This window comes from Oryctolagus cuniculus, chromosome 10 (genome assembly GCF_051225735.1).
Source record: "Oryctolagus cuniculus isolate XC-2025 breed Fujian yellow rabbit chromosome 10, ASM5122573v1, whole genome shotgun sequence".
In the NCBI taxonomy this organism is placed as follows: Eukaryota; Metazoa; Chordata; class Mammalia; order Lagomorpha; family Leporidae; genus Oryctolagus; species Oryctolagus cuniculus.
Genome location: NC_142876.1, coordinates 70,131,397 through 70,146,051, shown reverse-complemented (window position 1 = coordinate 70,146,051; position 14,655 = coordinate 70,131,397). Strand labels below are relative to the sequence as shown.

General features: G+C 41.1%; 1 protein-coding gene across 17 annotated transcripts in view; it reads right to left on the bottom strand.

Annotated features, from left to right (window-relative positions):
- Window positions 1–14,655, bottom strand: part of CEP192 (centrosomal protein 192) — a 151,007-nt gene that overhangs the window by 30,488 nt on the left and 105,864 nt on the right. For all 17 annotated transcript variants that reach the window (XM_089305389.1, XM_017343984.4, XM_089305392.1 and 14 more), the window contains 5 exons: window positions 7,620–7,710; window positions 7,281–7,457; window positions 1,953–2,213; window positions 1,587–1,702; window positions 78–187 (listed from right to left, as the gene is read on the bottom strand). In XM_089305389.1, coding sequence (XP_089161515.1) covers window positions 78–187; window positions 1,587–1,702; window positions 1,953–2,213; window positions 7,281–7,457; window positions 7,620–7,710 — 755 coding nt within the window. The remainder of the gene's footprint in view (window positions 1–77; window positions 188–1,586; window positions 1,703–1,952; window positions 2,214–7,280; window positions 7,458–7,619; window positions 7,711–14,655) is intronic.

Below are 14,655 nucleotides of genomic sequence, written 5' to 3'. Positions count from 1 at the left end.
TGATCCCAGTAGGTTCCTGGAGCTAGACGCTGGATTTGTTAACACAACCCATATTAGAATACCTTCAAAATTCTTACCTTCAGTTACTAGCAGCTCATCCTGAAATGCTTCAGCAAAATTAATACTTTGTAGCACACTATGTTCTGGAAGTATCTGTTTTATAATCCCTGGTTTATGCAACAGGGCTCTGCCAGGAGAGAGATTTAGTCAAAAGTGATTTTATATACAAAAATGACTAATTAGATTTTCATGAACCCACTTAGCAAATCAAGTAGTACACAAATCTCAAGCCCTGAGCCCTGACATAAGTCCTTTTTAAAAGAAACCTCTTTTGGAAGTTCCCTTACTAGTTACACATGGTAGTGAAATCAGGAATTTCAGTTCAATATTATTGAAAAAGAATTCCCTAATACAAGAGTAAGTTAGATTCTTTTCAGGTCTTACACGTTCATTACTTCTGATAACTTGGTCATAGTTACAAATGTCTCAGAAAAAAAAAAAGGAACACGCTAATAAAACAATGGTAAGACATCAAAAGGAAACTAAATGACCATATAACTATCTACCAGGGTCTCTTCTAGAGGATCTCGGAGATGCGGAAACTGAAATGTAGATTTCTCTACAATACTCAGATGTTCACAGTAGAAAATCTCATTATTTTAAGCATATGGCAAAAAAAGATTTCTAAAAAATATACTGACTTTTATATCCCAGTTGAAAGAAATACCTAGAAACTTGGTATTCTGATTTCTCCAAATGTCAGTTTCTTCTTCTAAAACATGTAACTAAGATGAGTTCTTCATGTTCGGCCAGTCATCATCAAATTCTCTCTTTTTAAACATTTCAATGATCTTCAAAAATTAAAATTAAACCACTGCCCAACTTCTGTGTCAGACTAAAACCTAGCAGAGCAGGAAGGACTGCAAAAGGACAGACCTGCGCCCTATGGAGTGAACACTCGCCTGCTAACAGAAAAACCTCCGCAGCTGCACTTATATTAGTTTCTTGGGTCTTCTATGATAGAAGAATCCAGAATTCAACACACACAACATCCAAACCTAAATCAATATCCTATATTTGGCAACAGCTCAGTACATTATTATACTATAACATGTAAATTAAATATAACAAATTGTATAGAAGTACATGCTTTAAGTAGTTACAAGTTAAATTTCCTACACATCTCTAAAATATGACTTGAGCTTTTCAAATAATTCACAGCATTCCCTAAATATTTCAAATGAGTCAGGTTTATACAATATAATGTTACAGTAGTTCTTGAGTTTTTCTGAGACTGAGCTACATATGATCCTAGTATGCAGGACAATGCTTCAATTAAGTCAAGGAAAAGAGACTGGATACATTCATCTAGAAAAGAAGGCCTACTGTGAGGAAACAGGTGTGTTTCCTACACATTAGGGTAGTTTATCAGCACATATTTTACAACTTTTCATTTTACAACTTTTCATCTACCAGGTCACTAACAAATTGGGAAGCATGTTCTAGAGATTCCAATTCTCAAACTATTTAAGTCTTTATTAGTTCTACGGAATAGTTCCCAATATTATTTGAGGTAAGTAATCTACCTTCGATACTGCTGTCTGGAAATCTCATCTCCACCAAAGAAGTATATAGTTGATAGTTCTGTTGCACTTTTATGATCGCTCTTTCTGTTTGATGGATTATATATTAAAGTAACATCCTAATGCCAAGAAAAAACAAAGGAGTGAACTCTGAGTAATTTCATTTTGAATAAATGGTCTTCGATTCTAAAATCTAATATAGACACAAACACATATGCACAGCATTTCCAAAAAGCCCAGGTAAGCACTTACACTCCACATTACCTTCAAATACAATTTTAGTTTTAGGGCATAAGATACATAATTATTACACTAAAAATTATTAAACTAAAAATGAGTTCCTTTTTATAGTAGAGATTTTATACTTACCTCTTGGGTTCTTTCCTTGAGTACAAATTTATCTGGAATAATCCTCAATACTTTAGGATCCAGCACAACTTTTTTCTGAGAATCCTTAAAACCTACTGCTTTAACAAAAGCTGCTCGAGATCCAGTGTTACGGACAGAAAAAACAACTTTACTCTCTTTTCCAGGTATTAAGCCATTCACTGTTACCATGTAACTGTCAGATAATTTTTTAACACCTTCCAAAATAAGATTACTTGTTCCTCCATATCCAGACAAAGGTATCTAAAAGAACAGACACATCCAAAATCATTTTTACATAAGAAGAAAGCAGAAGATATTAATTTGCCTCAGAAGAAAATACAGAAATATTTAATAGAATTAAACTTTTACTGTTTCTGTTTTTCTGCTAATAGTTATCCCCACTCACAGGCCATTGCTATATTAAACACTTTGTTTCAAGGAAAAACAAACCAAAGAGCTGCAAATGACCTACCTTCCAATATCTAGCAATTATTTTAATGTTACATAAGCCAAGCTTTGAAGAGAGAGGAATAATAAAAAGGCTAACAGAGATATGCTTAAGAACTTTTGAGGGTGGAGGCCAACATTGTGGTGTAGCAGGTAAAGCTGCCATGTACAACACTGGCATCTATATAGGAGTCGGTTCATGTCCCAGCTGTTCCACTTCTGATCCAGCTCTCTGCTAACGTGCCTGGGAAAGCAGCAGAAGATGGCCCAAATGCTTGGGCCCCTGCTACCAACATGAGAGACACAGAAGAAGCTCCTGGCTTCGGCCTGGCCCAGTTCCAGCTGTTGCTATCATCTGGGGAGCAAACTAGCAGATAGAAGATATCTTTCTGTCTCTCTGTCTCTTGCCCTATCTTTGACTTTCTCTGACTTTTTTTTTTTTTTTAAAGATCTATTTATTTATCTGAAAGGCAGAGTTACAAAGAGAGAGAGAAGGAGGGACATAAAGAAAGAGATCTTCCATCCATTGGTTTACCCCCCAAAAGGGTACAACGATCGGGGCTGGACCAGGCCGGAGCCAGGAGCCAGGAGCCAGGAATTTCTTCTGGGTCTCCCAGGTGGGTGCAGGGGCCCAAGGACTTGAGCTATTTGCTGCTGATTTCTCTGGTACATTAGTAGGGAACTAAATCAGAAGTGGAACAGCCAGGACTCAAACTGTCACCCTTATGGGATGCTGGTGCTGCAGATTATGGCTTAATCTGCTGTGCCGAAGTGCTGGCCCCAATAAATAAATCCTTAAAAAAATAGTTTTGAGGATGAAATCTACTTTACAATTACTTGTAATTTAATTTGTTATTAATTTACTTTGAAATGTATAAAAAAAATTAATTGTTGAATGGTTAGATACACAGTGAAAGAAATATAGCAAAATGTGAATTGTAGAAGCTAAGTGATAGAGTATGTGGGTGTTTACTGCATATTTCTTTGAACGTGGTAATTCTGAAAATTTTCTAACTAAAATGCTTTTTAGGGAAAATATACTACTTACTATCTTCTATAGCATTTGTCTAACCAGTGTCAGAGACAACTATACCAAAAGCTATAAAGTGAAGACAAGAACTCAAACAACTCTCCAGGGACAGACACTATTTGTGGGAGAAGCAATACGCTGGAACCACGCTTTGGGAGGCCGTCTGTGGTTGCTTCCACAGGCCTTTACCCTTCCAGGAAAGAAGGGCTCACAAAATACATTCCATACATAAGAAGATAAATATCTGCTCAGCTAGAAAACTAACTTTCATGCTCTTTAAAATACATGTCTTTAAAAATTATCTTTCATTCCTAGTTACTAAAATAGGTTCCAAAGAATCCTTTGTAGATTTGAAGACATCTACAAGTTATTTAATTATATATCTAATTACAATGATATTTTAAAAAACTAAATATAGGCCCCTCATAAATCTATATTGGGTTGCCTTTTGATATAACTGAAGACAATTTGAAAGGGTTTGCATCAGAGTGCTTACAATCCTATCTCATTCAAAGTGTAACCTCTGATAATTTCAATAGCCAAAAGAGTCTGTAATTTTTCTTTTTTCCCCCAGAGACTTATGAGTAAATTTTATGTATCACACTCAACAGAAAGACACCAACAAACAAAAAAGTAGCTTTGAAAACACTCAATATAAGAATTCTCCCTGTACAGTCATCTCTTTGTATCCACAGAGATCAGTTCCAGGATCCTCTCAGACACCCAAACCCAAGGATGCGCAAGTCCCTCATAGAAGATGATGCAGCCTCTGTACAGAACCTACACACATCCTCCCATATTCTCTACATCATCTCTAGATTACTTATAATATCTAATACAACGAAGAACAAAAACTCTCTACTTATTTTTCCCAAATATTTCCAACCCAGAGGTGGTTGAACCTGCTGATTCACAATGTGCAGATACAGAGGATCAACTGTATTTTCAAAGCCTAAAGAATCACAAATTACAGTTAAGTAAAAAGGTTAAGAAAAATAATGATTCAATAAAATCAATCTAATGTCAAAAAATTCAAAGATTAAAGAGGAAAAACTATTTGCTTTAGAGCATAACCTCAGTACTACTGAAATTTTGAGCTGGATAAGCATGTAAAGGGTTGTCCTGTGCAGTGTGGGAAATTTAGCAGCACCCTTGTGCTCAATCAACTAAACACCAGTAACACTCCCCTCTCCAAGCAATGACAACCAAAAATGTCTGCAGACATTGCCAGATGTCCCCTGCAGGTAAGAAGCAGCACCCTAGAAACCACAAAAGAGAGCAACACAGGCAGGAATCACATTAAGGGCCTGGTTTGTCCTCAGAAGATGTCAAACCTTAACTTCTACTTGTTTGTGAAATCAAATGGTTCTACCCTAAATCACCAGAGAGTTACTAGTTCTCCAGAAAGTCTTCCTTAACAATAACTTCAAGTCTTGGGTAGTAAACCTGAAACTAATCTATATATATAATCATAATCATCTGAGAGATATAGTCCATTTAGTCCTCCACCCAAACCAAACTTTATCCTTACAGGAAACCAGATCAACAGAGAGCTATGTACCCATGGGCTCACATAAGGATGCTAGATTTTTAAATGATCAGTTACTTAAACATAGCACATGGGGCCGACTGGATGGCTCCACAGAGAAAATGTCAAGCTTGTGTCACATAAAGCCACATTTCTACATTTACTATAAATATCTATTTTTAAAGCCTTTAGATATTGTTTATTTTATAATGTATCACATTCCCTCTTTGACATTAGGAAGCAGAACCCAAGTTACTACTGGCCACAGTGCCATGCAACAGTGCAGTTGTCCAAAGTATGCACTTTTTTTTTTTTTTTTTTGCCAGGCAGAGTTAGACAGTGAGAGAGAGAAAGAGAGAGAGAGAGTTAAAGACAGTGAGAAGGCACAGAGAGAAAGGTCCTCCTTACATTGGTTCACTCCCCTAATGGCCGCTATGGCCGGCGCTACACCAATCCAAAGCCAGGAGCCAGGTACTTCCTCCAGGTCTCCCATGCGGGTGCAGGGACCCAAGCACTTGGTCCATTCTCCACTGCCCTCCCGGGCTACAGCAGAGAGCTGGACTGGAAGAGGAGCAACCAGGACAGAATCTGGCGCCCCACCTGGGACTAGAACCCAGGGTGCCGGCGCCACAGGCGGAGGATTAGCCTAGTGAGCCACAGAGCTGGCCCAAGGTATGCACTTTTACAGAGCATGAGCTTCACTTGACCACCCTGCCCTTATTTCCTTTCCTCAGTGGAAAGCACTTTTGTCTCTAGTTGCTTCAAATGTATCTATAGCAATGTATTCAAATATTTTTTTAAAAATTATGCTGGGAAAATGACATGAAACTCCCATCTTTGTATTTCCAGTATCTGAATAGAATCTAGCAAATTCTATTAACAGATATTTGCTACAGTTTGAATGTTGATAGCTCTCCAAAGTTCACACGTTGAAACTTAATCCCCTATGTGACAGTGTTTAGAGGTGTGGCCATTTGAGGATGGAGTTGAATATTCTTAGAAGAGAGGATGAAGGGAGTGTCTTGTCCTTTCCACACTGAGAAGACAACCTTCTATGATCAGGAAGCAGGCTCTCACGAGACAACCTGTGGGCACCTTCAACCTCCAGAATTGTGAGCAAATTTCTGTTTATAAACTACCCAATCTGTGGAACTAGGTTATAGCAGACTGAAAAAATTAACACAAGGTCGGCGCCGCGGCTCACTAGGCTAATCCTCTGCCTGTGGCGCCGGCACACCGGGTTCTAGTCCCAGTCGGGGCGCCAGATTCTGTCCCGGTTGCCCCTCTTCCAGGCCAGCTCTCTGCTGTGGCCAGGGAGTACAGTGGAGGCTGGCCCAAGGCCTTGTGCCCTGCACCCCATGGGAGACCAGGAGAAGCACCTGGATCCTGCCTTCGGATCAGTGCGGTGCGCCGGCCGCAGCGCGCTGGCCGTGGCGGCCATTGGAGGGTGAACCAACGGCAAAGGAAGACCTTTCTCTCTGTCTCTCTCTCTCACTGTCCACTTTGCCTGTCCATTGGAGAGTGAACCAACGGCAAAGGAAGACCTTTCTCTCTGTCTCTCTCTCTCTCACTGTCCACTCTGCCTGTCAAAAAAAAAAAAAAATTAATTAATTAATTAAAAAAAAGAAAAAAAAAAAGAAAAGAGTAATACAATATTTTTGCTCAAAATAATTTAAAAAATGCTTGGAAAGTCAGTATCTTAAACAGCTCTACCTGGATTTACCCGAAAATCAATTCCTGAAACATTGGGAACATTTCAAAATTTTCAAACTGAAATGAAGATTAAAAACTTCAGAAGAGGTCAAAGTTGGTATGCAGCAGGATAAGCCATCAATTGTGCCATCAGCATCCCCTATCAGAGTGCCAGTTCAAGTCCTGGCTGCTTGGTTCTGAGCCAGCTTCCTTCTAATGTGACTGGGAAGGCAGTAGAAGATGGCCCAAGTACTTGGGCCCCTGTACCCATGTGAGAGACCTGCATGGAGTTCCTGGCTCTTGGATTTGGCCTAGTCCAGTATTGGCTATTGTAGCCATTTGGAGAGTGAACCCATAGATGGCAGATCTCTCTCATTCATCTTTGAAATAAACATATCTTTTAAAACAAAACAAATAAAATAAAATACATAAAAGACTTTGTTAGTCATAATACTATGATAGTTGATTTTGTAACTTGACAGTTACTAACTTGTTTTTAAGCCTAGATAATCATATTTTGACTTATAAAAATTAGAGTACATATAATTTACCAACATTAACCAACTGTTATATTATATATACCAAGGGAGTATATATACACCAATATATAAAGGCAATAAAACAATCTTACCATGAACTTAATGCCTGGTTGTGACTGACTTCCAAGTTGCTTGATTTCTAGTTTAGCCAACATACAAGATAATCGAGTAGGTGCAAATAATACAGAGACGATAATGTCTTCTTTTGGGCGAATTCTGATCTCACAGTTACTGGTCAATCGCTCTTCTGAACCAAAAGTATTCTGAAGCTACAATTTAAAAACACTGACTGCATAAAACAAAGTGGTAGCACAAATAAAACGTACTGTTAACACAAACTCTTTACATGATGAATAACACAAAATGGTTTGCCTATGTTATGTGTGGACCCAGACGAAACATCAGAACAAGAGACTACACATTCTACAAACCTGAAAGCAATCCTGATCTTGTCCTCTGATAAGGAGTCGAAAGTGTTGGGTTGTAGATGTAGAACTACTTCTTAAAGCTAGTTTCTGAAGCCTAAAAACAATTACATATTGTAAATGTGGATATTGCTAAACTTATAAAAACAAAGCCAATCAAAACCAACCACAGTGTTTTGCAATGCTAGCTGAGAAGCCAGAGTTGCCTCTCCACAGTCCCAGGACTTTTGTTTCTAAAAATCAGCTCAAGACTGACCTTAGCAGAGAAGCTTTTTGGTTTAATCCCTTTCGAATTAGAGCTCCTCAGCTGACTTTATTTTGTATGCTGTCTTGTAAAAGCATAAATCAATGAGAACCCAGGTGAAGAAACTCAGTAAGTCATCAGTCAATACTACACCCAGCTGAAATACACAGTTCAACAAGAAGCTTTCAGGTAAACAAGGGGGAAAGGCTCATTTGCACAAAGGTGTTTTATTTTTAAGCTTTATTTATTTATTTGAAAGGCAGAGCATCTCAGATAGAGGGCAAGAAGGAAAGAGGGAGAGAGAGGGAGAGGTAGAGAATCTTTCTTCTGCTAATTCACTCCTCAAAAGACCACAACAGCCAGGGCTGAGCCAGACCAATAGCAGGAGCCAGGAACTCCATCGGCATCTGCCACATGGATGGCAGGGGCCCAACTACTTGGACCATCATCCACTGCCTTTCCAGGAAGCTGGATCAGAAGCAGAGAGGCTGGGCATAAACTGGTACTCTAATATGGTACAGCAGAATTGCAGGCAGCAGCTTAATCTACTGCGTCACAATACCAACCCCTACAAAGACGTCTCTTTTTTGACAGGCAGAGTTGGACAGTGAGAGAGAGAGAGAGAGAGAAAAAGGTCTTCCTTCTGTTGGTTCACTCCCCAAATGGCCACTATGGCCAGCGCACTGCGCCAATCTGAAGCCAGGAGCCAGATGGTTCCTCCTGGTCTCCTATGTGGGTGCAGGGCCCAAGCACTTGGGCCATCCTCCACTGCCTTCCTGGGCCACAGCAGAGAACTGGCCTGGAAGAGGGGCAACTGGGACAGAATCCGGCGCCCCAACTGGGACTAAAACCCAGGGTGCCAGCACCGCAGGCGGATGATTAGCAAAGTGAGCCGCTGTGCTGGCCAGATATCTCTTTTAAACGGTGTAAGTGTATGAGAGTCCTCTCTTCATTGGAGAATATAGAATACAGGAGTCTCTATTTTATTCAAATTTGAAGATCATCAGTTAATAAATTATTTCAATTGTGATCTATGCTTTGTCCATCTTTTAAAAAGCTAAGACCTTTGGCTTCAGCACCTCTGGAGAAAGCCTTCCATAGGTACACTGACTTGAAAGACTGGAAGAGATACCATTTTGTGAAATTTTCATTTTTTAATTTGTAAATAGATAGGTATGATTTTAGTAGCAGACTTGTCAAAATGGGGGTGACAGCGCCTGGTTTCTAGGTGTTTTTTTTTTTTTTTTTGATAGGAAGAGTAGACAGTGAGAGAGAGAGAGAGAGAGAGAGGAAGGTCTTCCTTTTGCCATTGTGTCACCCTCCAATGGCCACTGTGGCCAGCACACTGCGCTGATCTGGTTTCTAGTTTTTAAAATGGAACTATACAAAATAAAAAGACTTTAACATCTTTAGTCCATACAAATTAAGAAAAAATACTAAAATCCTAACCAACAGCTCTAAAGTATAGAAGTAAATGCGGGCCGGTGCCACGGCTCACTAGGCTAATCCTCCGCCTTGCGGCGCTGGTACACCGGGTTCTAGTCCCGGTCGGGGCGCCGAATTCTGTCCGGTTGCCCCTCTTCCAGGCCAGCTCTCTGCTGTGGCCAGGGAGTGCAGTGGAGGATGGCCCAAGTGCTTGGGCCCTGCACCCATGGGAGACCAGGAGAAGTACCTGGATCCTGCCTTCGGATCAGCACGATGCGCCGGCCGCTGCGGCCATTGGAGGGTGAACCAACGGCAAAGGAAAACCTTTCTCTCTGTCTCTCTCTCTCACTGTCCACTCTGCCTGTCCAAAAAAAAAAAAAAAAAAAAAAGAGAGAGAGAAGTAAATGCATAAGAAAGAAACTAGAATGAATAAAAGGGTAGAGAGAAAAATATAGAACTCCAACTGGAAATCCAAAAATTTCAAGTTGAAATAAAATATGATTTTGAATCATTTTACACTTGGAAAATAGAACTACAATTTACCAGTCATCATTCATGCCTGTAAGTAAAGCAAAACTCAAAGAATAATTCGTACTACTCCCAAATCATGTATTCATTAATTTGTACTCCACAGCCTGAACTTTGCTCACTTCAAATCTCCCTTTTGCATCAGTCACCCTTCTCCATCAAGGCAGGCCAAGAGGGGAAAGCACAGCCCAGACAGTTCCCAGCAGTCCCATGATACGATGGCCCTCTGTTTCTGAGCCCTCTCTTTGCCTTCGTGGAGACTACTCTGTTTGGAACATAAAGTGTACCCCTTTATCATGAACTCTGCTATAAGACTTAGAGGAGTACAAGCTTTTTGTGATGGAAAAAATTTTTCTAGGCAGGCCACCAAGACAGGAATGAGCAGAATAAAAAAACAAGTCACAATAGTATCTACAAAAGCATATTTAAAATCCACTTAATGCTTCGGGATTTTCTTTTCAGAAGCTAAATTCTCACCATCATTTGGAGTGCGTGCCATCAACTAACTATAGGCAGAGTAGTTCTCACAGGACTGGAAGTTCCTATAGACTAAGGTAAATAACGAACACCACAGGCTTTCCAGATCAATTCCCTACACTGTACGGGGACTCATCAGGCATCTGCTGGATGAAATCTTCATAAGGAAGTAAGTGAGGACATAACAGACAATTAAAGAACACTTCATCCAACCACTTCAAAATATACATTTTCATCAACACATGGAACACCCTCAGGATAGAATGAATATATCTGTTAGAACACAAATAAAGTCTCAACAAATTAAAAAAAAAAAAAAAAAAAACAACTTCATAGCAAGCATATTCTCTGACCACAATAGAATAAAACAAGATATCAAAAAGAATTTTAGACTTTTTACAAATACATGGAAATTAAACAATATGCTCTTATCCAGCCAGTGGATCAATGAAAAAGTCCAAAGGGAATTTTAAAAATTTCTTCAAACAAAGGAAAACAGAATTACACCATGCCAAAATCTTTGATACAGCAAAAGCTACTGAGAAGGAAGTTTATAGCCAATAGGCAAGAAAACAGAGAAGGAGGGAAGGAATGGAGGAAGGATGATCTCAAATAAATAACATAAAGATACAACATAAGAAACTAGAAAAACAAGAACAAAGCAAACCCAAAATTACTAGAAGTAACAAAAAACAAAGCAGAAATAAATGAAAAACAAATAAACAAAACATCAATGGAATGAAGAGTTGGTTTTTTGAATAAACAAAATTGACAAACTTCTGGCTAGGTTAATCAAGAGAAAAGGAGAGATCGAAATAAGAAAAATGAGGGGCCGGCACTGTGGCATAGTGGGTAAAGCTGCCGCCTGCATAGCCAGCATTCCATATGGGCACCGGTTCAAGTCCCGGCTGCTCCACTTCTGATCCAGCTCAAGCAACAAGATACAACCCAGGGAATAGAACAAAATATTTGCAAACTATCTGGTAAGGGATTAATATCCAGCATATATTAGGAACTCAAACAGCACAACAGTAATCAACAACCCACTCTCCCAAAAAACTGATTAAAAAAAAGAGCAAAAAGGGCAGGCCTTGTGGTGCAGTGGGTTAGGCCACCGCCTGCAATGCCAGTGTCCCATATGGGTCTCTGTTCATGTCCTGGCTGCTCTACTTCCCATCCAGCTCCCTGTTGGGGCCTGGGAAGGAGGGTGGCCGAAGTGCTTGGACCCCTGAAGCCACATGGGAAACCCAAATGAAGCACCAGGCTCCTACCTTTGGCCGGGCCTGGCCCCAGCCAGTGCAGTTCACTAAGGGAATGAACCAGTAGATGGAAGATGTGTGTTTGTCTCTCTTTGTAACTCTTTCAAAAAAATTAATCTTAACAAAATAAATGAATCTTAACAAAAACCAACAAAAAAATGGGCAAAGGAGCTAAACAAATGGTACTCAAAAGAAGAAACAGAAGTTAGAAATGGCCAACACATATATGAAAAAATGCTCAATATCACCAACGATTAGGGCAATGCAAAGTATAGCATCTCATCTCAGTTAGAATGGATTTTATCAAAAAGATAAAAAATTACAAATGCTCGGGGCCAGCACTATGGCGGAGCGGGTTAGGGCCCCAGCCGGTGGCACTAGCATCCCATGTGGGTGCCAGTTTGAGTCCTGGATGTTCTGCTTCTGATCCAGCTCCCTGTTAAAGCACCTGGGAAGGCAGCAGAGGATGGCCCAAGTCCTTGGGCCCCTGCACCCACGTCAGAGATCGCAAAGAAGCTGCTGGCTCCTGGCTTCAGATAGGCTCAGCTCTGGCTGTTGCAGCCATGTGGGGAGGGAACCAGCGGATGAAAGACCTCTCTCTCTGTCTCTACCTGTCGCTCCCCCTCTTCGTGGAGGAACGACACAGGACCCTGCGCTGTTCTTTCTGTCTGCTCGGCCCTCCCCGGGTTTGCTGCTTGTTCTTCCCGGGTTGGCTACTATCCCTTCCACCTCCGTGGAAGGGCAGTTCCCCCTGGCCACATTCCCCACTTCCGCAGGGGAGCGGCACACCGCCGGCCGGCTCTTCTCGGGGGCTGCACAGGTGTTCCTTCAGCTAGATGTTCCCCTTAGATGTTCCTGGTGCATGCCGTCTCTCTCCTCCTTTATAGTCCTCCTCCGCCAATCCCAACTCGGCTGCCCACACGCCGAGTACGCTGCTCTCCAATCAGGAGCAAGTCCTACAGTTAATTGGTTGAACTGGAGGCAGCTGTGCGGAAGCTGTTTACTTCTCTCCCAGCGCCATATTGTGGGAGAGCAGATGCATAGAATAAGTCTTAATTCCAGTAACTCAGTCTAGTCCGGGTTGCTCCCCACACTACCTCTCTCTGTAACTCTGTCTTTCAAATAAATAAAATAGATCTTTAAAAAAATTACAAATGCTGACTAGAATGTGGAGAAAGGGAAATGTTCATACCCTATTAGCAGGAATGTAAAGTAGGACAGTCTATGTAAAACAGTATAGAGGTTCCGTTAAAAACTACAAATAGAACTGCCACATGACCCAGCAATTTGACTACTGGGTATGTATCCAGAGGAAATTAAGTCACTCTGTTAAAGAGACGTCTGCACCCCCAGGTTTACTGTGGCACTATTTACAACATCCAAGATATGGAACTAACCTGAGTGGCCTTTGACGTCTGAATAAAGAAAATGTGGTATATATACAAAATGGAATATTATTAAACCATAAAAAGGGATAGAGGTTGTTTGCAGCAACATGGATAGAACTGGAGGACATTGTTAAGTGAAATAAGTCAGGCACAAAAAGACAAATACAGCATATTCTCACATCAAGGGTTTTCAAAATATTCATGGAAAATGTGTTCTATGGAGAAACCAGCCACAGACTAAAGATATTTTTGTTCCAAAATAAACTTAACTCTTAGAAGTTAAGAGTAGAACAGTGGTTACCAGAGCCTGGGGAGGGCATAGGGGTAGGGGATGGAAACAGGACGGACAATGGGTACAGGGGTGCGGTAGGACAGGAGGAAGAACTTCTAATGTTCTAGGGCCCAGTAGGGTAACCATGGTTGACAACAATTAATCGTGTGTTTCATAGACGTGGTAGAGAAGATGTTTTAATGTCTCTAACACAAAGAAGTAATACATGTTTAAATCTATGTCTATGCCAGTAACTCTAATCTGACCTTCACTCATTGTATTATATGCACTGAAATACACTCCATAAGTATGTATAATTACTATGTGTCACTCAGAAAGTATATAATTACTACTTCCTCACTCAGGAAGAAACGAGGTAAAATATTTCCCTGATGGGTTGGCGAGTGCTTAATCTAGCAGTTAAAATGCTCACATCCCACTTCCCACACTGGAGTATTTGGGGTAGAATTCCAGCTCTGGATCCTAACTCCAGCTTTCTGTTAACACAGACCCTGTGATGCAGTCATGATGCCACAAATGATTGGGTTTCTGCCACCCACATCAGAGACTTGGGTTGAGTTCTAGGACCCCATCTTTTTTTTTTTTTTTTTTTTTAAACATGAGTTTATTTTGGTGCAAAAAATAATGAAATTCACACATGGTTTTTCATTATACATGTCTCTTATCAACTTTGTGAACATTCTACCTGTGTTCACTTTAGTACATACTGGCAAGTGTCACAAAGTAGTTGTTCTGGGCCGGCGCCGTGGCTCATTAGGCTAATCCTCCGCCTGAGTGCCAGCACCCCGGGTTCTAGTCCTGGTCGAGGCGCCAGATTCTGTCCCGGTTGCTCCTTTTCCAGTCCAGCTCTCTGCTGTGGCCCGGGAGGGATGTGGAGGATGGCCCAAGTCCATGGGCCCTGCACCTGCATGGGAGACCAGAAGCACCTGGCTCCTGGCTTCAGATCAGTGCGGTGCACTGGCTGCAGCGGCCATTGGGGGGTGAACCAATGGAAAAAGGAAGACCTTTCTCTCTGTCTCTCTCACTGTCCACTCTGCCTTTTGGAGCAAAAGCTCCCGTGTCAGGATACAAAAGTCTGCCAATATGACGGACATTCAGGAGACACTCCTCTGCAAAGTTGAGAATCAGAAAATCCTGTAGCGTATCTTGGTCCAAGTAGAGCAAGCTCAGAACCAAAGAACTCTCAGTCCCAGGTCAAAGACCCGAGAGCCAGGGAACTTGCCAGGTAAAGTCCGTAGGAACAAAGGCCAAAGATGAGGTTGACAGGGACAAAGACAGAAGAGCAGCACCATCCAGCTTTGGAGCAAAGATCAAGCAAGTGCCTCTCCTCCAGTTTTTAACTTTAGGATGGTGCACGCCCACATTGAGGGTGGATCTTCTAGGCCTCCATCTTAAGCTCCCAGTCTAAGGCTGTTGGGCATTTGAGGAG